Source organism: Plectropomus leopardus, chromosome 2, assembly GCF_008729295.1.
Source record: "Plectropomus leopardus isolate mb chromosome 2, YSFRI_Pleo_2.0, whole genome shotgun sequence".
Taxonomy (NCBI): Eukaryota; Metazoa; Chordata; class Actinopteri; order Perciformes; family Serranidae; genus Plectropomus; species Plectropomus leopardus.
The window spans coordinates 9,227,965-9,250,589 of record NC_056464.1 but is presented as its reverse complement, the minus strand read 5'-3'; the positions used below and the strand labels follow the sequence as shown (position 1 = coordinate 9,250,589).

The window sequence follows — 22,625 nt, the reverse complement described above, 5'->3', positions numbered from 1 at the left end:
CAGATTTCTTCTTCTGTTTTTGAAAAACAAGAAAGGCAATTTGCCCAATGGGATTATATTTCCTAATCTTTGCTGAGCAACTGTTTTGTGTGAGAGGAATTAAAAGCCTGCCCAATATAGGCGCCTGTCCAAAATACAAGCCTTTTTATTTTAATTATTTAAGCAAATAATGTCCCAGGCGATTAACTGACGTTTTACGACATATAGGCCTATTACTCTACATTTATACTTGTCGACTTTTATTTTCAAAACTTGACCGGGCTTCCTGTTTCGTCACGCTGTTATTATTATACAGCTACGCCTGTAACGTTAGCTTGAAAGTGTGTTGTTGACACTGCGGGTGCCACGAAGGTCAGCTTCAGGAAGAAAAATGTCTCTCCTAATGAAATGTTGCACTTTAATCGTCAAAGTGTTGTGCCTGCCCCTCCACCTGATCGAAGCGGTCGGCCTGTATGCAATATACAAACGTGTCTTCCCTTTCTGTGTGTACCGGATTTCTATAACGTACAACAAGAAGATGCACGACAAGAAGAAGGAGCTGTTTCGCAGTCTCCCCGAGTTCTGTAAGCCCGGGGGGCGGCTCACTATTTTGGAGATCGGCTGCGGCTCCGGTACTAATTTTCAGTTTTACCCGCCTGGCAGCAAGGTGATCTGCACCGACCCCAACCCTCATTTTCAGAAATATCTGAAGAAAAGCATGGACGAGAACGACTGCCTCACCTATGAGAAATTTGTGGTGGCTTCAGGGGAGGACATGGGGTCAGTTGAGAGCGAGTCGGTGGACGTTGTTGTCTGCACCCTGGTGCTCTGCTCCGTCACAGACACGGCGCAGACTCTGCGGGAGGCGCGCCGCATGCTCAAACCAGTAAGTCATCTGTGACTCCTCTAATAAACAATCATTTCAAGTAAATTCACTGAAAAGAAAATACTGATTTGCAGCTTCAGACATCATTTTTATTGAGGCTGTTTGTTGCAGTTGCAAATGCAAATGCAGTGCAACTACTGGATTAATAATTTACCAGTGGAAATTGATAACCATCCTACTAAACAAGCAAGAAAGTATACTTAAATGATTTTAATTTAACATGTTGATACCAAACATGCGAAACAGAGAAATGACACCACGCATAGGCACCAGCCAAAGTAACCTAGTATATATTTCATTTAGATTTTTTACTTTGGACTGCAAACAGGCTCTTATTAATCATACACCACTGCTGTGACCTTTGACCTGTATGTGTGCCAAGATTACCCATATGAAAGGAGATGGTTCCAGTTTGGTGTCATTTAAGTACAATATATTTAGACTTTCATCCTATGACTAAGTTAACTCAATATTAAAACTCAAGCAGTAAGTCTTTGTATTTTACCAAAGGATCCATAAATCGAAATATTCCATTATAAACCTATATCTTCCACACAGGGGCGTATTATCAGAGAGTGGGCCCCTGGGCACAGATATGCAAAAGGCCCCCCACCTCTCCGACAAAAGAGCAACACACACACACACACACACACACACACACACAAATTACATTTGTTGGCCCTTTTTGTGTCATTCTTTTGCATGTCTTTGTAGTTGTAATGCACATTTTGTGGTTTTGTGACTCTATGTTGTCCATCTTTCTGTCTATATGCTGTCCATCCATCTTTTTTTTAGGTCATTTTGTGCCTGTTTTGGTCATTTTGCCCACTTATGTTGTTATTTTGTGTCTCTTTAATGTCCAAATGCATAATTTTTGTGGTTTTGTGTCTCTGTGTCACTTTGTAGTTGTTTAATGTCTCTTAGGTCACTTTGTGCCTTTCTTGGTCAGTTTGTGTCTCTCTGTGTTTGTTTTGTCCCTTTTTGGAGTTTTTGTCTTTGCATGCATTTATTTTGTGGTTTTATTTCTCTGGGGTTATTTTGTGACCTTTTTGTGGTTGTTTTGCGTCTCTTTGTGGTTGTTTTACCTCTTTTTGTAGTTATTGTGTGTCTCTTTGTTGTTGTAATGCATTTTTGGTGGTTTGCATCTCTTCATGTCAATTTGTGTCTCTTTGAGGTAATTGTTTGTCTTTTAGGTCATCTTATGTGTGGTTGTTTCCCCTTTCTTTTGTTGGTGTTCTGTCTCTTTGTAGTTGGAATGCAGTTTTTTTGTCGTTATGTGTCTGTTTTGTAGTCGTTGTGTGTCTGTTTTGTAGTCGTTTTGTGTCTCTTTGAGGTAATTTTGTGTCATTTTTGTTATTTTGTGTGCGTTTGTGGTTGTTTTGCCCTTTTTGTAGTTATTTTCTGTCTTTTTGTAGCTGTAATGCATTTTCTGTGGGGGATTTTGTTGTTATTGATTTTGTTGCATATTAGGCTCCTGGGCCTGTGCCCCGCAGGCCCACTCAGTAATCCTTCCATTGTTCTATGGATGAAAGTAGCCAACATGCAGGTTGAATGGATTCATTTTAAAGTTTGCACTGTAACAAATATTTGCTTTGCAGGGCGGAGCCTTCTTTTTCCTCGAGCATGTTGTCGCAGACCCCTCCACTTGGTCCTACTTCTTCCAGCATGTTCTGCAGCCTGCATGGTACTACTTTGGCGATGGATGCGAGGTCACCCGGGAAACATGGAAACATCTGGAGGCTGCTGGATTCTCTGAGCTCAAGCTGAGACACATCCAAGCACCGCTCATGTTCATGATCAAACCCCACATCTACGGCTATGCTGTGAAATAAATTCTGTCTCCTTAGTTTTGCAGCAAGCTACCCTCACAACCAGAGTATGAATATGCCAAACACTTAATGCCTCCGCTCTCCTTTCTGATATGATTGATCACCAGTGATGGAGATAATGCCAATCACTTTGATACTAATTTTATTTTTGTATGGAAATAGTCTGTGTATTGTAAAGACATTTTTAACACATGGAATAAAAACATTAGCACACTACTAATTTTATACGCAGTGTAAGTGAAAAGTATGTTTAATCTTCTATTTGTCCTTTCCTTCTCCAAGTTGCTTACTGATTAATCAATATACTGCCATAGATGATCAGAGATCATGTGCTGCTGGATTTGACATGAGTTTGTTGTATCCCTAAAATATATATATTTTTGCTGTTATCTGATTGTGATGTGTCTGAAAGTTGGTGATTAAAGAGTTTAACTCTTATGCATGATTATCGATTTATTAAATTAATACTGATATGATATAAGCAGGAAAGGAAAATGGGGGGGGGGACTTTGATTTGGGTTCACGTTTGTCCCTCATGTAGATTACAGTGTATTTGCGCCGCCGTGTGGTAACAGTGCAACATTGTCTTCTTGGTATTAGGCGACTTTAGAGATCAAAAGATTATGCTCTGTCTTAACATGCCCCCAGCTACACTTTTTCCACCGCAGAATAAAATGAAGACGCGTCTTATGAAATTATGCAGATTTCTTTGCTTAGCGCTCACTTTCCCCTTACATCTACTGGAGATCACAGGTCTGTACGCTGCGTACAAACGCGTTTTCCCCTTGCTTGCCTACAATATAACATTTTCATACAACGACAAAATGCACAAAGCCAAGAGGGACCTTTTTCGAAACCTGGGCAAATTTGCGAACAGCGACGGAACTCTCCGGCTGCTGGAGATCGGCTGCGGCAGCGGGGCAAACTTCAAGTTTTACCCACACGGCTGCACGGTGACCTGCACCGACCCAAACCCGCACTTCGAGAAGTACCTGCGGATGAGCATGGACGCCAACAAGCATTTGACTTATGACACGTTCATGGTGGTCTCTGGAGAGGACATGCACGACGTGAAGGACGGGTCGGTGGACGTTGTTGTGTGCACCCTGGTTCTCTGCTCGGTCAGCAGCGTGCAGCGGGTGCTGCAGGAGGTCCGACGCGTCCTCAAGACAGTGAGTCCTAAAATGCTGCCTTCAAGTGCAGTCGCGCAGTGCAGTAATAAGATAGGTTGCAGGGCTGGATTAACCTGTTAGTGGCACTAAACAGACACAACCAACCACCACTATATTTTAAATAATGCATTGTAACCTGCTATATGCTGTATAGCAGTGATATTCATTAAAGCATTTTCATTATTTTTTTTAAGGACTAGGGGGATGCCTACAACTTTAAATGGCTGTATTTTGCATTCATTTTACCACTGATTTTTTTTTTTTTTTAAGAAAACATGCCTTCCAAATAAAACTTTTAAAATTGCAGCATTTATCACAGCCAGAAACTGTAAACACAGAATTTATCACTGGATTTTTAAATTTCAGATGATCCTCTATCATTCGCGACTAAAAAATGTCTGAGCTTAAATAGTGATATTTCATCAAAATCACCATTTTATGTGTCATTTAAAACTTTGGCCAGGAGTGAATTGTTTGCACAAACTAACCAGCATTTATGACAAGAGACAAAACAAGACTTTTCTCAACTCCAGGATTTCATCTTCAACTTTTAACTCTCAAACATCAAAGGGTTAGTTTTAAAAAATCGAATTACTAATTCATGGTGGACGGAGGGTCATGCATTTTCCCCATATCAGTCATGGAGGATCCAAGAGAAAAAAAAATTGTAGGTCAAAAAACAAAGAGGGAGCCACACCCTTGTCAGAGCTTGAGTCAGATTAAGCAATGTCTAAATAAAGAGTAATAATGTTTGCAGTTAAACCCACCACGCACACGATAAACTAACAAGAAAGAAGCTTGCATGCACTGCTGCTCCATGTGATGATCAGAGTGACTGAAAAGGTGTGCAGGGTTTATGTATGAGTGAAAAGGTGAGCTCTATCAGGTTAATGAGGAGTAAGCCAAGAGTGGAAGGAACCAATCAATGCTGAGGAAAGGGGGAGGACAGGAAGTGAGGAAAAGAAGTGTCAAAATAAAGGGAAAAAAGGATGGATCAGTGATACTAAGTTCACAGGCCGTGGGCCAGATCTGACCTGCGATAAGGTGCCAGGTGGCCCACAGTCCATTTTTTAATTCACAATGAAAATAATTCATTTACACTGTTTTTTTTTTTTTTACACTTTTCATGTTACTGAGGTGTCAGTGTGCATAAAAAAAACATCAAAATAGAACTTGTTTATAAAAAAAGTACCAGAGGAGGATCCCCCAGACCCTCCCACAGAAGTCCAGGCTAAGCACATCAAAAGCTAATCAAAAGGCAATTAATATGTTATACATACTGAAACATATTATAATTTTAATTATATGCCCCCCTGGTCTTCTGTGGTATCCAAGCACAACAGATCGATTATCCTGGCCCATTCGTCCTCTGAAATAATACCACCTGATGTCTGGTTTACAGTGTGTACCTTTGTATGCGGAAATAAGTAAGCTAAAACTAGATTTTCACAGGGCCCTTCTACAAGACAAGGTTACAAGATCTGCTAATAATGCAGGAACCGCCACAGTTAAAACTGCACCGATGCAAATCCCAGACTCTAAACAACCGTTGATGTGCAGTGAATCTAGCTTTATATGGGACCCTCTGAGGGTCTGAGGTCACTTGGTAATCCAGTCTAGGACATGAGGTGGCATGCAGAACGTGTGAAGTCAAATTTAAGACTCCCTATCAGCATTACCTAAGTCTGATTCATTTTAAAAAATAACATTCTACCAGCATAATAACACATTTGCACTCTTTTCTTGTCTATTTTAAACACGTTACATTAGGAGGCTGCACAGTTTGTTTTTACCGTCAGAAATTTGAATAATCAGCACAGTCACTTCAGAAAAGTCAACTTAAATCTATTGTTCCCTCCCTCTTCTCAGTCCTAACAAACAACCGGGAGGCAAATTACAAAACCGGTTTTGATTAAACACACTGTTAAATGTTTCTGTTGTCTGTCTTTCTCTCACACAGGGTGGAGCTTTCTACTTTTTGGAGCACGTCGTCTCAGATCCCTCTTCCTGGACACACTTCATCCAGCAGGTGTTTGAGCCTCTGTGGTACTACCTTGGAGATGGCTGCACGGTTACCAGAGCAACATGGAGAGATTTAGAGGCAGCTGGTTTTTCTGAGCTTCACCTCAGACACATGGAGGCCCCAGAGGTTTCTCTCATGATAAGACCACACATCATGGGATACTCTGTCAAATGACTGCAGGGGGGACTGGGCAGATTTCAGTGTGCCTCTCATGGGTTTCAGAGGGTATATCATATTTTCACTCTTAGCCCGGTCATTAGTCACTACAAAGAATATTTTACTGGCGGCTAACCCAGTTATATTCTGATCATTTTACAGTTTGTCTCCATAGACTTCTTCTGCAAACACTTTCACAGGGCTGCCACTGACAGAATAGCAAAACCAGTCCAATTAAACACAAATACATTAACCCTGCTGCATTTACTGAGTGAAAATATATTTATTTACTTACAGAATCAGCAACATTTTCATACACTGTTTGTTCTTGTTCCCCAACCCTCCCAAGATGTACATAATAAATATTACCTGGACACTGTGCTTTTTCCCTGATTGTCTAAGTAACTGCTGAGAAACAACCCAACAAACCTCACTCAAGGTTATCTTTTCTGTTACCCTTTATGTTCCATTGCACAAAAATAAGGAATGACAATTGTAACATTTCCTTATAGGGAAATGGGGGGATAATTGCTGGTTCACAAAATAAACAGGAATTATGTCTGTGTGGTATTTGTACAGTCAAAATTCTGAAAATGCTGTCAGAATATAAAAAAAAGGATAATAATCCGACAGCAACATTTTAAAAAACACAAGAAAAAAAAGGAAAGGGATGCATTTACAAACTGAGACTCAAAGTTAAAGCTCACAATTTCAAACCTCCCAGTATTAAAAATGTACACAACTATAAATGTTATAGCATTAGCAAATTTTTAAAAAACAGGTGGAAAAATGGCCAATTTCTTTTTTTTTTCTTTGTCGAGTACATCTTACTGCCATCACAAGTCACTTTTATCTATCAAACAGAGTAAAAAAAAAAAGAGGATCTCAGCCTGAAATGAAGTGTTCCCAGAAACCGCGTTCATGTCCAACCAGCTGAGCTGTGCTGCTCCCACATTCTGTCCCGATCCTCGACCTCTAACCAAACAGGTTATCCTGTTTTCACACAATAAAGGTCCTTTAATGTTTTGAGTTCTTCGATAAGGGTCTTGTTTTGGTTTTCAAGAACTGCTACGCGGTTTTCCAGGCATTTAACATACTCCTTTTTCTTCCGTCGACATTCACGAGCTGCCTCTCTGAAAGAGACAAATTGTGCTGTTAGTCCGACTGAAAGATTAAGCAACGGCTGCGCCTGCAGTGCATCATAATGTACAGTTGTAAAAGCTATAACAGTAAATATGGACAAGTAACAAATGTAGTAGAGTTGGGCTGGTTTCCGGTTTTGCCAGTCTGGTCCTGTGGATGAAGCTTAAACTGGTTTGATCTTATGTAAACCAACTGAACTGGAATTTTGCATCATGCCACATTCAGGGCAAATTAAAAAGTAGTGTACATCAGTGACCTGTGCCGAGCGTCACAGCATTAAATCAAACTTTTATTGAATTAGTAATGAGAAATGAGACAACGCAATTAACATAAAGTGACATTTATGAACGGACCAATGGAGCCACAGAGCCACCGTGAGCCGAGCACGGCAACATGGAGGAGATCAAAGAAAAGTCATGTGTTTTTTTGGGGTGACAAGAACAGACAGCAGTTAGTGTCTCAAGAAAAGTAAAACTTCCCCTATATGGCAACATTTTGAATTTGAGGAAGTGTCCTAACTAACAGCAGGCGATGCAGAGCGCAGTGTAGAGCTGAAGTTTTGTAGATGCCCTCTTTCTATTTATTCCTGACACTTGCTTTGAAAGTGTTGTGATTGATAAGGAATGGCGGACTAATACATGTAAATGAGGAATTATGTATACAGTTCCATCATACTTAACTACATAAAACATAAAGTGACAGCTGGCTGGAGGGAGATCGCCAGGCAGCCAAAAGATTCTGGTAAATGACCGTTGCTCATAGCAACCTCTGTGCTGTTGGCTTTGTTATTTGTCATTATTTGCCAGTAAAAAATCACAACATGTAATAGAACAAAGGTAATATACAATCCATGAGTAATCTATCTAGTAATCCATCTCAGCTCTACATCATTATTGTAATGGAGGCACTGCAAAACTTACTAGCATATAAAAAATAAACTGTTCAATTACCTGTTTTTTGCAAGCCTGATTTCCCTCTTCATTGTCGGGTCGTCACTCTTGCCCTGAGATAGCCCCACAGGAGACGTCATAACTACAGTCTGCGGCAGGGAGCTGGATGTGGTCGCTGTGCGGATCTGATATGTTTGCACCTCTCCTCCTGCACCTGAGGGAAACACAACAGTCAAAAGAAGGTAGCAGATGTTGCTTCAAGTCCAGCAGTCGTGTTTTTTTTTTTTGCTAGTCAGTGTGCTGTGCAATGTACTTCTGGGGACATTTTGGACCCTAGATTTTGCTGCAGTAAGCACTCTTGACTATTATGATACTCTATGATACAAGCTGCAGCTGATGCGCTGCAGCTGACACAATGACTCTGTAGCAAAAGGCTCTGAGACAGCGTTGTCTTCTCTCTTCTGCTTAGAAATGCTGAATTTACAGCTCACAGCAACTTATTAAGATACAATCTCTGACTTTTGTTTGATATCTAGTGTTGTTAGCGCCCTTGGCTTGTTTACTAAATTAAGTGAATGCCACCACCACACAGAATGTCCCGCTGAGTCCATTCAAACTTTATATGAAAAAAAAACAACAACAACAACAAAAAGAACAGAATTGTCAAATATTTATATTAAACAGCCAAATCTGATTCAACTTGTAAAATTCTCAGTCGGGTACGGCCCCTAATGAAAAACCAGGAACTAGTTTACCCAAGGACAGGCTTCTAAAATGTCCAACCTTGATTTTGATTACACTCTTATCGTCCTGTTAGCGGTAATGCACCTTAAAGTAAAGCCCCATTTCAACCGTAATAGCACTACAAACTATGACTCCAGCTGGAAGGCTTATCAGTCACAAAGACACCGCACAGCAGTTTATAGTACACTTTATACTGCAGGATTTTACTACTTTGGAAGGTTGTCCTGACAGTAAGTGTTGCTCCGTCTCCATGCCTGTGAGGTAAACAGCACAGCTAGTAGCAGCCTGCCTCTCTAACTAAAATAAATGTGGAGCCTGAATATTTTAACTCAAATGACCACCTGCTGGAATCTCCGTGTAAAAGGTGACAACATCAGCAGATACAACTGGCCTAGACACTTACAAATTCAGATACATTTTCTTAGAGTATGCCACGTTTTGCTCACCTTGTACAACAACCTGGTTGCTAGGCACCAGTATCTGCTGGCCGTCAGGCGTCTGGGCATACTGAAGGATGGTCGTGCCTTGCTGGGCTCCACCAGAGTTGGCCATGGTGACAGCTTGTAGCCCCTGAATACCTTCAGACCCTGGGGTTGCCAGCTGGATTGTGCCATTAGCAGCTATGGTGACTAAAGTAATCACACAAATGGCATCAACATTAGGGAGAGCACATGTAAAAATCATATTTCAGTTGGCTATGTTAATGTTTTAGGGTACTGCAGATTAAACTTTGGGGAATATTGCCTATTAGCCTAAAAGAAGTTTAGTTTCTGGTACACAGACTCTGTCAGGTGAGCCTACTAATACTAAACATACAATAAGTACTATTATTACAATGGCAGTTGCAAAAATCCCATCTGTGTACATGTGTTTTTTTTTTTTTAAAATTCATGGCCCAAAAATGAATAACATTCTCCATTTCAGAGGCTCACTGACCCTGCTCTGTGGCTCACTTTTTTATGCAGGTACTGAGGAATGGAGGATTTCTTACTGTACTGGCCGGTGTTGGTCTGGTAGATTTGGGGGGTGGTTGCTGTGACACCTGTCACTGCTGTGGATGCCGGGCTGTGAGCCTTTCCCTCGATGTGTGTCACTTCCTCAGATGAAAGTTCATTTAGGATTTTTCTAGAAGATGAGAGGAGAAGGGTGACTTGAGTTCATCTCACAAGACTGTTTCTGTGTAGTGTCTCTTGTGTTTTTTTTTTTTTATATATATACCTGTATGAAGGCCGTCTTGCAAGTATTTCTCTGGTCTTTTGGGCTGCAGCTCCACTGTCTGATGAATCCTGTGAATCATCACTATCTGAATCCAGGGCCTTGAGAGAGGGAGGTGGATTAATAAAGCGCATATGAGTACTTGAATAAAATGGCATATTGATGGTTTTTGAAAAGAAACTAGGGCGATTTATTAAACATAGGCTGTCATTTAGAAACAATGATTAGTGTTGAGAAAAGCAGATAGTCTCACCTGTGCAGTCTGTGCCGGAGGGGACTGAATGACTGATTGTGCAGACTGGATCACTCCTTGAACCTGAAACTGACCCCCCGGCAGCTGTACAACGGCCACAGAACCACCACCCAGTGACATCTACAAAAACACAATTTGAATTACCATCAATTTGTGTGCACCAAAAAAGTGAGTTCAAAAAGTCACAAAGACTTTTACATAAAAAATACTTAAACTTAAAAATACTACTTATCTAGCCATGAAGATGATTTTGGCTTTATGTGCCTTGGATTGAGATATCTAGTACTGACTGCACCAATGCGATTAAATGTTAGTGAAAGGAAGTCCACGTATGTTCCTCTGAGTTGCCATGGTTACTATCGTTGATTTACAGACCTCACTGTAAAAGGTTTCCACAGAAGTCTCTATGAAAACTTCCGGTGACGGCTGTGTTTTATCTTGAGTAACAGAGACATTACTTTCGCAAAAAACAGTTAATAGCAAGTTTTTCCAAACACAATCCTTTTCTCTTTTTTTCCGTGCAATTTATTCATCAATGGAGTGGGCTGTTGCTGGCTGAGATATTCAAACCAAAACTATCTGCATCATGACTAAATATCACAAGGGATGAATGGAAAATGTGTAATTTAACTGCTCATTTAAAATCCCCTTTTAAAAACCTACTCACTGTTACACTTCATCTAAGTGAACACATGATGAGTCTCGACACAATATGATTAAGCGTGTGTTCGTTTACTCTTATTTACAGTTTTTAAGCACACTCTGTGACACTAAAAGTGGAGAGCCACTTACTTATCAGGTGCTATGAACTCAAACAGGAACTTAAGGCCCTTCAGGGACGGATCATTTACGACTTAAAAGTAAAAGTAAGACAGCAATAGAGGAGCTAGACTCCAGTAAACAGACTAGTTTTTATGAATTGCAGAGTCAGTAATCCCTATCATTAGAGTATGTTGATAAGTAGTTTTATCAAAGGAATACTTTGCCTTCCAAATGACCAGTTGAATATCAATGAATCCCCCTGTATCACATTATATTCATGAAGAAAACTGAGTTTTTACTCACATATCTCCACAGCGGACAAAGAATCCAAAAATGGGGGAAATTCTTGATGAACTTAAGTAAAAGATGGCTGAGTCTAACAACAGCAAAATGATATCAACACATAGGTTTACAAACTCTTGGGCAACTACTGCAGTGTAATCTAAGTCTCAATTTTCAAGCTGTATGCTTCCTACGTGCATTTTCACGAAAACATTACGATTTACGACTTGAATTTTACTTCAGGTGTTGTCTGAGAGTTTGTAAACGGATGTGTTGATATGGTTTTGTTGTTTGTAAATGCAAGCCTTTATGACTTCAAATCAAGTATTTTCTCCACTTTTGGAATTTACATTCACCGTAAAGGTATGTGACAAAAAAAAGTTTTCTTCACGAATTCAGTTCAAATGGTCAATTTTTGACTGAAGTATTCCTGTAAAGACTTCATATATACCGAGCAGAGAGAATAAGCACTATAAATATGGCAAATGTGAGTGTGATTACTTTAAGTATGTTTTGAGCACTGCATATTTTGGAGATATGGTTTCTATTCCAATAGTCTATCTCCAATAAGAGCTATGTTGTTTTTTTAGATCATGATCAGCATGGCAGTCTCCTTGGATTTATGTTACATGTTAATCTGTGTTTCAAGAGTTCACAACGTTGCCATATAAAGACATCTGAAAACGTAGCTGTATTAATAAGCTCATCTAAAGACCTTGAAGTGTTCTTTCAGCATGGCATTCATAAACAAAGTGGACTGTTTCAAGCACAAGAGCTGCGGTGGTGTTATGAGCTTTTTAATTGTATTTTGAAAGGGATCTATTAGTTACCTGTTGGGCTATCTGAGAGAACTGAGAGGTTGTGATGGTGGTGGGAATGCTGGCAGTCTGTAACTCAGTGCCATTGCTGCCCTGCTGCACTTCTTCCATAGTAACTGGGAACAAATAAATCAATATTACCGTTTTACAATGGCGCTAATGTAACACAATGACGGTCTGCGGCATGAATGCCTGCATGTAATGTGCCGTACTCCGCTGTGGCCTGGGCGCTATTTGTTGATAGAATAAACAAGTCTTAGCGGCAAAAGTTAAGCAGATCAGGGCGATACCGATTCAGTTTCTTACTTTAGCTAACTGGCCGTTTCTTCAAAAGTAAAACACGTGAGTTTAAGACAACTAACACTGGACTTCCTCTTTGGTTCAATCGTGTTAGCCAATGCAACTAACGTTAACATGGAGTTACGGAACATAGCTAGGCCCGACAGTCAACAATGTTAACTTTTTTTTACCCCCATGGTGTAAATGCTACATTTAACAAAGTGAGCCACTTCATCCAAAGCAAACGTTTACGGCTGAAACGTTCAGTTATCCTCTCAGTCATTAACTGCTAGAATGTTCGAGCTCAGCAACATTGTCGTTGCTAGTTAACGGGAGCTAACGTTCAGTTAAACGGACGTTAACCACTTAAAAACATTCAAAACAACCGTTTCGAAGCCACAAACGGGTCAAGTTTTGTTACTCTGGTTCACAGGATGGATGAGCTTTTGTCTCAATGAGCAAATATGTGTAACTCTGTCACTGGCACGCAAGTTAGCGCGTCAATAGACGTCAGCGATACGGGGAGCCATTAAGCTAACTACACCTTCCCTTTTCGTAAAACGGCGAGGAGTTGACGAAGCAACAGCCGCCATTACCGCCACAGCGGAGCAGACAGACAGACGAGCACAAAACTACCGCTCAGCCAGCCAAAATTTACCTTTTCAAGGTCCCCGTAACTGCTCTCGTTCACAGCGTGGACTTCGTGCTATTCGTGTGTGTACTTTGACACAAGAAATACCTTGAAAAGTTACTTAGCAGCAATGGCTAACGGCTAAAAATACAAAGATGTCAGCTAAAAAAATAGCTGACCACTTTTTTTTCCCAAAGAAATGGGCGGTGCTACTTGGCAAAGACGCATTACGTAATAGTTTCTTTAAGCTTTGTGATTGGTGAAAAGAGTTTAAGCGACTGGCAGTTAGAGGACGGCACAGTGGAAAACCCCCATTTGATGCATTTAATACAGAGCGCTACTCATTTCATGCTACTTTAAACTTCACAACCAAGGCGGAACTGCGCCCATTTTCAAACTCCAATGGATGTATTCTTATGGCCTAAAGAAGATCCAAAAATATCAGAAAACATGAAAAACTCTCTCCCAAATCCAATAACTCCAGTGCTGAAACTCAAATATATGATGTCACGCTGTGCTTTTTGGCCACTTTTGCAAGCAAGCATTAATAATAATTATCAATATAGACCTTGATATACGTCTGTATAGGCCTGCGTCTGTCAGTCCTGTCAGTTACTCCTCCTGAGGTTCCTATCATTTTCCCCTAATAAAAGCTTTTCTGGGGGGAGTGTTTTTCCTTAGACGATGTGAGGGTCTAAGGACAGATGGATGTCGTATGCTGTAAAGCCCTCTGAGGCAAACTGTGTTTTGTGATAATGGGCTTTATAGATAAAATGAACTTGACTTGACTATAAAAATCAAATTGATTTTCAAATTGAAAATTGAAATCAGATATAAATTACTATTTGTTCAGCTCTGAGGAGCATGCTTTGTGTTTGGGCTACAATGAACTTTGACTTATCTCTAAAGCACTTTGGGTGTGACATGTGCTATACAAATACATTTGCCTTGCCTATATAATGAATAAATTGCCTGTAGTCAAACTTTCGACACCCATCTTTGCTTTTCAAGTCCAGTCACAGCAGCCCTGAACAGTGACCTAGTTGTACCACTGTGTCTACATAATTTAAAGAAAATACTAATAAATGAATTACTAATTACTTTTATTTGTGGTGTTTTCACATTGTGATAGTAAGTATTTCCACTGATTCTGTGATCACAGACTGTGCCTGCTTTTGTCTGGTCATCTCTTCTTGAAACAAGATCAATAAAGTGCTGAATTGTACAGCATATAATTAATTTTAAAATTTGACTACTGCTCCCATCTGTCAGGAAGCTGTTGGTTTCCATTAATTTCTGAATAGTATGAAAATTGATTTGCAAAAGTTGGGCCTCCTCTCTTTACTACAAAGGAGAGTTATTTCACAATATGTTGGCCTTATTTTGCAACAAAAAGTGTCTTTCCTGTCAGTTATTACAATTTCAAAACATGCTGTCACTGTAAGGATGCAAGCCGTGTGATAACCCAAAGAATCCAAGGTCAATTTCAGTCACCGATACATCATTTCTAAACTCATGAATATCAGGACATCTGAAATGATTAAATGCTTTTCTTTATTCTGTATTACTTTTACATAAAGTATAAAACAAAGTACAACAAACCAAAATAGAAAATAAGTGAGAAGAATGGGAAGGGGGGGGGGGGTGTACCACTTCGATTTCTTAACTAGTATACGAGTTAAAACCTCCCTAACATTAAAGATTCATCAGTGGATCACACCCTCATGGAGCAGTTTAGAATTCACCAAATAATTAATATACAACATACTAAGAGTGCATACACAAAATATTGATAGAACAACTCAAGAGAGATTAATACAGTCTTAAGTACACTACTGGTTGAATTTAATCAGTCCTCTGTAATTAGTTATTACAAAATGTTTTAAGCATCATGTTTATTTCACCAGACTGTGCAAGCTTTGAAATTAAATTGCACTGTCATTGAGATTGCATAGTGTGTAGGAACTGGAGAAAAAGAGCAGAAACCAAAGGAAGCCCTTGAAGACTTCACAGCAAAGCAGGTAGATGGTAGATGGACACCAGTAACCCCTCTTTTTGCTCATTAGGTCTGCCTTAATTACAAGGAGTTTGATTTTGGACAAACGTCTACATTTTATGGGTATTATTCACACATTGCACCAAGGGACCGCCTGGTCCATCCCTGTGTTATTAGTTTTGTTCCCTGAATATACAATTTCATACATATATACTGAATCTCCTCCACTTGTGCCTCAAGATGAGATGTGCCTCAAGCTGATTTCTTCTTGTGCTCGGCTGAGTCATGCAAACATTCTGCTGCAAACCAAGGATGCAATGTTAAAGCTAAAATGAAGTGCTGTTAGTCTTTCCTCTAGGTGGACTTTAAAGGGATAGTTTTGATTTTTTTGAAGCGGGGTTGTATGGGGTACTTATTCACAGTCGGTGCATCACAAGCAATAGATGTCAGTCTGCACATCTCCAGTTTGGAGAAGCAGGCCAGAGTTCGACAAAGAAGCTAAGCTATCTACTGCTGTGGATGCGATAAGCAACAAAATGTATTTTAGCCACCTAAAAAAGTCCCACATAATAAAATCAATGTCAGTTTAAGTCTCCGCTGTATTTAAAATAATTTCAATGCTTCACCTTAATGTCAGACACTGATTTCCATAAGGGAAATGGCACTCTCTTCAAAGCCAGACTCCACAAAACAACAATTTAACACTGCCGATTTTGGGGAGCTGCTGGTCTGCCACTGCCTCGATCAGCTCGTTTGTTCATGTTTTTTTGGGGAACTTGGCATCTAAAAGGGTTAGTTTGGATTCACCAAAGCCTCACAATCACACAAACTAGTTGACTGACAGCAGTGATAAACCAGCCAACCCAACCTGTGTTCATTGGACTAAAATTACCATTTTTATCATTGGAGTCTGGTGGCACTGACAAGAGCATAGATGAAGAACTAAAGTTGTTTACTGTTTCCCTGTCCAAACAGGCTGTCTGACGTTACAGTAAAGTTGTGAAATTACACTAAATATAGCATACATTTAAACTGATATTGTTGTTTTAAGATGGGATATTTTTTTAGGAGGTTAAAATACATTTTGTTGCTGACCCCATCTACAGAGGGAGATTGCTTAGCTTCTACGACGGACTCCAGCCTCCTGCTTCTCTGAACTAGAAGCATGCCAACTGACATCTACTGTGTATTATATACTGTCTATGGATAAGTACCTCATAGAACCCCATTTAAAAAAAACAGAACTGTACTTTTTTTTTTTGCAAAAGCAAATGTTAGGCAATATCTTTCTGAAATGAGTAACACAATGACTAACAATGGAACGGGGATAGTTAGTCCACACAGTTTACTGTAAGTACCACCAGTGCAAAGTGCATTAGTTCAGTGGATCATATTCCTGTTTATCTTGAAATGATTCTTTCTTGTGTTTGGCATGAGTGAATGCTATACTGGAAGAACCACAAAAGTCCAAAAACAAAAAAAAAACAAAAACTATTTACATGTTGACATTAAGTGTTCATCACTGAAATACAGTATAATCCAGTACAAAGAAGCTATAAATTATGGCAAGGAGCACAAGGAAAGCACGAGATACAGGAAACCAAATACATTTTTGCAAAAACATCTTAATGCAATTTTTTTTTCATACACCCTTGTTTCATACATTAACTTGCCAATGGAGGATGTTTTCAGATGCGGCTCAGCTTTGCAACTGCATTCACAAGTGCTTTTAAATCCAGTGACTGAACACAGAAAATAATCCAGATAGATGATGACTTGCCTCTGTTTTCTACAGACTTAAAAATCTTGCTGGAATTCAAAATAATTCTTTACAAAGTAGCACAATGAGACAAAACACAGTTTGAGTGTGACGGGAAGAGGGACGGGGGCTTTCTCTATTATGCAATACAAAAGTGAGGGGGGTATGACTGTTTAGCAATACAAAGTACACTGGCAATGAGAATTACATGAACAAATGTGGGCCTTTTTTTCTTAAACCTTTTTACAAAATAACCCGATAGCCTGAAAATAGTCATGAGATTGGTTTTTAGCCAACTTTTTTTTTTCTCCAATAGCCGGGGAAGTTCCCTGGCATTAACAGTGATAGCCCTCCCGGTAACTCTCCTCACAATAATATATGCTCCTGAACCGTTGGTTATAATGCCTCATTGTTATAATAAAATAGACATTTTTTTTATTGAGAAAGTGCAGTGTTACATCTATCCTGACTAACAATGCTTTAATTATCCTTACCCTCCATTATACAACTAGTGTTGCGTTTCAAAAGTCAAAACTGTTAAATCTTATTTACAATCCTCTCTCTGCTACAATTATCATCCCTCAGCTGGGTTAACTATCCCTAAACCATCAACTGAGAGAGACAAGCATTTATACATTTATACAATTAAAAATATCTATACAGTAACGTACAGTATCTAAAATACAACAGGCCTTTATAGGTACAGTACAGAATATGGCCTCTTTCCTCTTTTATTTTGATCCCTCTGGGTATCTGTCAGGATTTCCACTACTTGTCAAAAACCAAAGGGAGAATAAGCAGCCATTAATAACAGATTCATTAAAAATTAATATAGGAATGTATGGCTGAAGTTTTATAAGGCAGGAAATATATCAGGGCAGGAAAGTTGTGAAATGTTTTTGGCTTCATTATTATGGGATAAAATGAGATTTCAAAATAATGTGCACAGACTGACTGACATGTTTTATGATTTTTTTTTCTTCAATCTGCCCTCTTTTATTTATCCGAGTGAGGAATGACAAGGGCTCAGCGCATGCGTGTGTGCGTTTGTTTGAAAGCTGCATGTAAAAAACATTTCAAGTTGAATTAGTAGCTCTTGGAATCTGTGTAAACACAGAAGGGAAAGTGTTTTAAGAGGTTTGTGGTAGAATAAGACGATGGATTTTCACAAAGACATTAATATTCAAAAGTGGTCCTGTTTTGTGTGTTTTTTTCACCCTTTCCCTATAAAAGTGCAACTGGGGCTTTTATTTTTCCTTTGCTATATGCAGTACACGTTGCCTCTGTCCCATTTTGCAAAATGCTAGCTATAAAACACAGTGAAGAACTCCAAACATGGCAGGTCCAATCACAGACATGCAGTGGCCGAGATATGCTGGTGTCACGCAGAGCTGGGTGGCAGTACACGTGGTTCATGCTTTTTCCTTTTCACCCTCTGCCAAAGCTGTAGTCGAGTGCTGAGGTGACGGTGCGGGAGCATCCAGACTGTGGACGATGGCTAAACAAGCCCAGATCGCCACGACCTCCTTACATGTTGTAAGCGACATAGATGGGGTCCAGCTGGTCGGCGAGGAAAGAGTCACGAAGGTGCATGCGTTGCTTCTCTCCCCTGGAGTTGATGGGTATGACCCCGGGGTCCACAATCACCACCACGCCCACGATGAGGTGGTGCTCCTCCAGCACCACGTTGGTTATCAGAGGCACCAGGTCCAGCGCGTCCTGCTCTGAACCACACAGCTCCGACACCACCACCAGCAGGTTGGTCCATGTAAACACAGCACTGTGAAGAGTGAAAACCCATCAGCAGTGTTAATGGGACAGTTCACCCCAAAATAAAATAATATTTTTCCTGTTAACTGTAGTGCTATTCTGTAGCTGGGTGTGAGATGCAGATGTTGGAGATATCAGCCGCAGAGATGTCGGCCTTCTCTCAAATATAATGGAACTAGATGGCACTGTGCCAAAAAATACATTTGGAAAAACTCATCAGCAATGTCAGTTAGTCATTTTCTGTAACCACTTCTGTCCTCGTAAGGGTCGTGGGGGGGCTGGAGCCAATCCCAGCTGTCATCGGGCGGAAGGCGGGGTACACCCTGGACAGGTCGCCAGACTATCGCAGGGCTGACACATATAGACAGACAACCATACACACTCACAATGACACCTAAGGGAAATTTAGAGTCACCAACCAACCTGAGCTGCATGTCTTTGAACTGTGGGAGGACACGGGGAGAACATGCAAACTCCGCACAGAAGGGCCCCCGCCCATGGACCGAACCCCGTTCCAACCGGGTTTCGAACCAGGGACACTCTTACTGTGAGGCAACAGCAATGTCTCTTTCTGGAAATCATGACCTGGTTACTCAAGACAATCCACAGAGCTTGTTGTGAGCAGTTTCATGTGGGAACTGTTTACTTTCTACTGAACTACACCTGCCAACTGTTTACCACACAGATGGAAGTGTGCATCTTCTGCTAGCTCACCTAGCATCACAGAGCTAGCTAACGTTACAGCTCAACCAAGGAGGACGCTATTAAAGTTTACATCTCATGCTGTCATGAATACGAGCCACACATCCATAGATGCACGCTTCCTTCTACGCGGTGATACGGTTGGCGGTAGTTTGGTTTGAAAGAAAATAGTTCCTACTCGAAACTGCTCACAACAAGCACTATGGATTATCTTGAGTAAGCGGGTCATGATTTCTGGAAAGAGAGATTGCTGTTGAGTATTTTTTTGACTTTTGAGCATCACAAGCCGAGTGCCATCTGGTTCCATTATTGGGAGAGAGGGCAGACATCTCTATGGCCGATATTTCCAAAACTCTGCACCTCACACCAAAACTATCTAGACTGATAAATAGCACTACAGGTAAGAGGGAAAATATGTACTTTTGACTCTGGTGTGAGCGGTCCCTTTAAATGAATCAGTTGAGCTTTTTAGGAAACACATTAATTCACTTTCCTTATAGTGTTATTAAATATATGAATCACAATATGTTGTCTTTTGCCACTGAAGCGGTTTGCATTTTTTTTTGGGTATTACTAGCTAATATATATTTTCCTAAAAACATTAACGAGGTGTGCGTGTCAGAGCCATTCTCACCTCTCAGCTATACTGCGGTGAGCCCGGGACACTGAGGTTTCAATGTCAATTGGGTGGTAGCGCAGCCCTCTAAGCTCCAAGGTCTCATCCAGTGAACCCACCACAAAGAGAGCATCGTGCCGATCTGAACAGAGAAAAACAGGCGATTTATTCCACCAAGAAAAGTATGAAGACAAAGTAAAAGAATGTGTGTAAGCAGGTTGGAGTGTGCCTTTTGTTTAAAAGTTGCAACCTATCTCATAATAAACTCAACAGTCCAGTTGATTTTGTTTTAAATCTAGACTTCAGCTCCATCAGGCTCTACTTACCTCCGTTGGCCTCCAACAATTCAGTCCTTTTTACAAAACCCAGGTATCCCGTCCTGGCCCATAAGGTCTGCGGGTCTCCAAAGCTGAGTTTGGTGTTGAAGTGGTTGGCCTGAAGGCTCTCCTCTCCGTAGATGGTGTAGTAGCCGCTGGCACTGTGAGGACTGTTCACCCAGATCTGAGAGACAGAAGCACACACTGGGTCACAGCTTGGCTTCAGAAGGAAGATGTTTTTAACTATGACTCTGTCATGATGCTGTCACGTTGTACAAAATATACATCTCACCTCTCCAAGATGAGAATCACCAAGTGGACCTCTGGTCTCTGGATTTACAATTATTACCCGAACACCTGGCAGGATCTGTAGATGAAAAAAAAGATACACTGTCAATGCGCACCACTTTTGACTTGAAGTTTCCTTCCAGACACATTTTAAAGTATGTAAAAACACTGCTATGATTGATCTTTTATTTAACATGGTTTTACGGCATGAAAAGTTAAGACAAAACACTCGAAAAGGAGCTGGAAGTTGATCTACTCCTAGACCTGGCCTCTCACCCTGCCTGCCTCCACTGCCTATGCTAAGTAGACCGGTGAGAGAGCAGAACACAACAACATGGTTAGCACAACAGGAAACTTCGGAAAGATTCAGCCGTACACGTTTGAGCCTCAGTCAGACCCAGACTCAGATGAGGAGTCTGTTGTGCACCAAAATCTGCGACTAGTTGATGTATCAGAATGGTAAGTGTCTTCAGCATCTTTCAAGTTGTTTGTCTGTTACAATGGCTGATGCAGCATTAGTGGTTATAAAGCATACAATAATACCTACTATGATGTTAAAGTGTGTTTACATTTTAACATTATTATTATTATATCCCAGAGGACTAATTCAAATTTTCTCAAAGATGAATTCATCTGGCTCAGATATTTATGTTACATTTAATAAGACTGCTCTGCTCCGGAGGTTTTCCGGTTTCTCAGACAGCCATTGGCGTTTGAATCTGTGACGTTCCTAATATGGCTCGTTACATCTGAATCTCAGGTTTTACTGAAGTGCACACACAGAGCGCCCCCTTCAGCAGAGGAATGTGAAAACACCTCTCTAGTAACAGACTTTGCACAGGTACAAGTCAGTATAGTCAGGATCAGACCTTTTAGGGAGCATAAACATAAGAGAACACACTTTGAGTGGAGGGAATTTACTTTGTGACTTTATTAATTCCTTAATTAAATATGTTCAATAGGTTTACATAGGTAGCATCTCACCTTGCCAGACTCCATTAGAGGAAGACTCTGAGGGGCTCCTCTCTCCACCAGCCTCACTCTGTAGATGATAAGCAGACATTTACAATCAAATCTTTTATCCATAGTCGATCTCTGAAACATCAGCTAAGACCCAAACTCCTATACATATACTGTAAACAGCAGGCCTGACATACTCTTTAAATTCAGAGAGCTCAGTTTAGGACACTAAAGACTTGTCGTCCCAGGTGCAATGATCCATATGGTCTTACCTGTCATGTCGGAGGGACTTCATGTCCACATAAACCGTACAGGGATCAGGACCAGTGGTGCCCTGTAACATTCACAGGGCAGTCACAAACAGGTCTGACTGATTATCATCTGGGTGTAGAAAACTAAAAAAAACTCTCTGTGCCGCGATAAGTTGGCTGGTGTACCTGCAGGCAGATGGCCAGGTTTACCCTGGAACCAAAAGCAGTGCTGACAGCTCTGGACGAAAGCCCGATGTCCTTAAACAGCTTGGAGAAGGAGTGTGAGAGAGCGAGTCGAGGGCGTTCCTCCGCTATCACCACACAGCTCCGCACACACGACAGGTTCACACCACGGGCCTGAAACACACCCATACAAAATGATCAAATCACTGAGAAATACAACTCATCTGTCATACATGATTCTCTCTATATATGCTTAGAGTCCTCCTCACCTTTAGTAACTCAGTCTGAGTGCCCAGTCCTTTAGTGCACAGCTCCATGACGGAGTACGAGCAGAAGGTGTCTCTGATGCGGTACTGACTGAGCGTGCTCAGCCACAGAGACAAGCAGCTCTCCAACTCAAAGGGAGGAATCAGGATGGACTGGTGACCTGAGTAAACACTGAAAGACATACAGGAGAAAGAGTGGACAAATGGAGGATGAAAAACAGAAAAAAGCATGGCTCATGGCACAGGGTTCCTGCAGCTTATTGCAAAGTAGATTTAAGACTTTTAAAGACTTTTTTAATGCTACTTGGAATTAAGTTTAAGACCAATTTTCTAATCAAAATTGAGGAGGGACAATTTTCTTTTGCCAAAATGTCCATTCTTACATAAAGCTTGACTTTTTTGTTTGGTAAAAAAGTGAGATAATCTATGTTAAATGTTGGAAATACAATATTTTT

General features: G+C 40.6%; 4 protein-coding genes across 6 annotated transcripts in view; 2 read left to right on the top strand and 2 right to left on the bottom strand.

The window, feature by feature from the left end:
* The first annotated feature begins 288 nt into the window (after window positions 1-288).
* On the top strand, window positions 289-3,132 carry LOC121951028 (methyltransferase-like protein 7A). The gene is made up of 2 exons (XM_042497201.1): window positions 289-865; window positions 2,464-3,132. Exons 1-2 carry the CDS (start codon window positions 371-373, stop codon window positions 2,695-2,697), a joined length of 729 nt encoding a protein of 242 aa, XP_042353135.1. The 5' UTR covers window positions 289-370; the 3' UTR covers window positions 2,698-3,132.
* An 81-nt stretch (window positions 3,133-3,213) lies between these two features.
* Window positions 3,214-7,091, top strand: LOC121952894 (methyltransferase-like protein 7A). The gene is made up of 2 exons (XM_042499765.1): window positions 3,214-3,866; window positions 5,827-7,091. Exons 1-2 carry the CDS (start codon window positions 3,318-3,320, stop codon window positions 6,061-6,063), a joined length of 786 nt encoding a protein of 261 aa, XP_042355699.1. The 5' UTR covers window positions 3,214-3,317; the 3' UTR covers window positions 6,064-7,091.
* On the bottom strand, window positions 6,291-13,268 carry atf1 (activating transcription factor 1). 2 transcript variants are annotated; one of them, XM_042499743.1, is made up of 8 exons: window positions 13,090-13,268; window positions 12,165-12,268; window positions 10,291-10,410; window positions 10,041-10,138; window positions 9,814-9,947; window positions 9,269-9,451; window positions 8,139-8,292; window positions 6,291-7,178 (listed from the first exon to the last, which is right to left on the bottom strand). In XM_042499743.1, exons 2-8 carry the CDS (start codon window positions 12,261-12,263, stop codon window positions 7,034-7,036), a joined length of 933 nt encoding a protein of 310 aa, XP_042355677.1. In that variant the 5' UTR covers window positions 12,264-12,268; window positions 13,090-13,268; the 3' UTR covers window positions 6,291-7,033. The 2 variants fall into 2 exon arrangements, with proteins under 2 accessions (XP_042355677.1, XP_042355687.1); XM_042499753.1 differs by lacking the exon at window positions 12,165-12,268.
* A 3,118-nt stretch (window positions 13,269-16,386) lies between these two features.
* LOC121952865 (disco-interacting protein 2 homolog B-A-like) overlaps window positions 16,387-22,625 on the bottom strand; it is a 56,908-nt gene continuing 50,669 nt past the window's right edge. For both annotated transcript variants that reach the window (XM_042499725.1, XM_042499732.1), the window contains 8 exons: window positions 22,174-22,342; window positions 21,908-22,078; window positions 21,743-21,804; window positions 21,495-21,552; window positions 20,515-20,589; window positions 20,232-20,406; window positions 19,924-20,047; window positions 16,387-18,597 (listed from right to left, as the gene is read on the bottom strand). In XM_042499725.1, coding sequence (XP_042355659.1) covers window positions 18,345-18,597; window positions 19,924-20,047; window positions 20,232-20,406; window positions 20,515-20,589; window positions 21,495-21,552; window positions 21,743-21,804; window positions 21,908-22,078; window positions 22,174-22,342 — 1,087 coding nt within the window. In that variant the 3' untranslated portion in view covers window positions 16,387-18,344. The remainder of the gene's footprint in view (window positions 18,598-19,923; window positions 20,048-20,231; window positions 20,407-20,514; window positions 20,590-21,494; window positions 21,553-21,742; window positions 21,805-21,907; window positions 22,079-22,173; window positions 22,343-22,625) is intronic.

Bases quoted from the DNA above. Each gene is read 5' to 3' on its own strand.
- LOC121951028 (XM_042497201.1), top strand. From the start codon at position 371: ATGTCTCTCCTAATGAAATGTTGCACTTTAATCGTCAAAGTGTTGTGC. The intron at 866-2,463 runs GTAAGTCATCTG...TTTGCTTTGCAG, and splicing joins CGCGCCGCATGCTCAAACCA to GGCGGAGCCTTCTTTTTCCT.
- LOC121952894 (XM_042499765.1), top strand. From the start codon at position 3,318: ATGCTCTGTCTTAACATGCCCCCAGCTACACTTTTTCCACCGCAGAAT. The intron at 3,867-5,826 runs GTGAGTCCTAAA...TCTCTCACACAG, and splicing joins TCCGACGCGTCCTCAAGACA to GGTGGAGCTTTCTACTTTTT.
- atf1 (XM_042499743.1), bottom strand. From the start codon at position 12,263: ATGGAAGAAGTGCAGCAGGGCAGCAATGGCACTGAGTTACAGACTGCC. The intron at 9,948-10,040 runs GTATATATATAA...CTCATCTTCTAG, and splicing joins GCAAGACGGCCTTCATACAG to AAAAATCCTAAATGAACTTT. The intron at 9,452-9,813 runs GTAAGAAATCCT...TGATTACTTTAG, and splicing joins GACCAACACCGGCCAGTACA to TCACCATAGCTGCTAATGGC.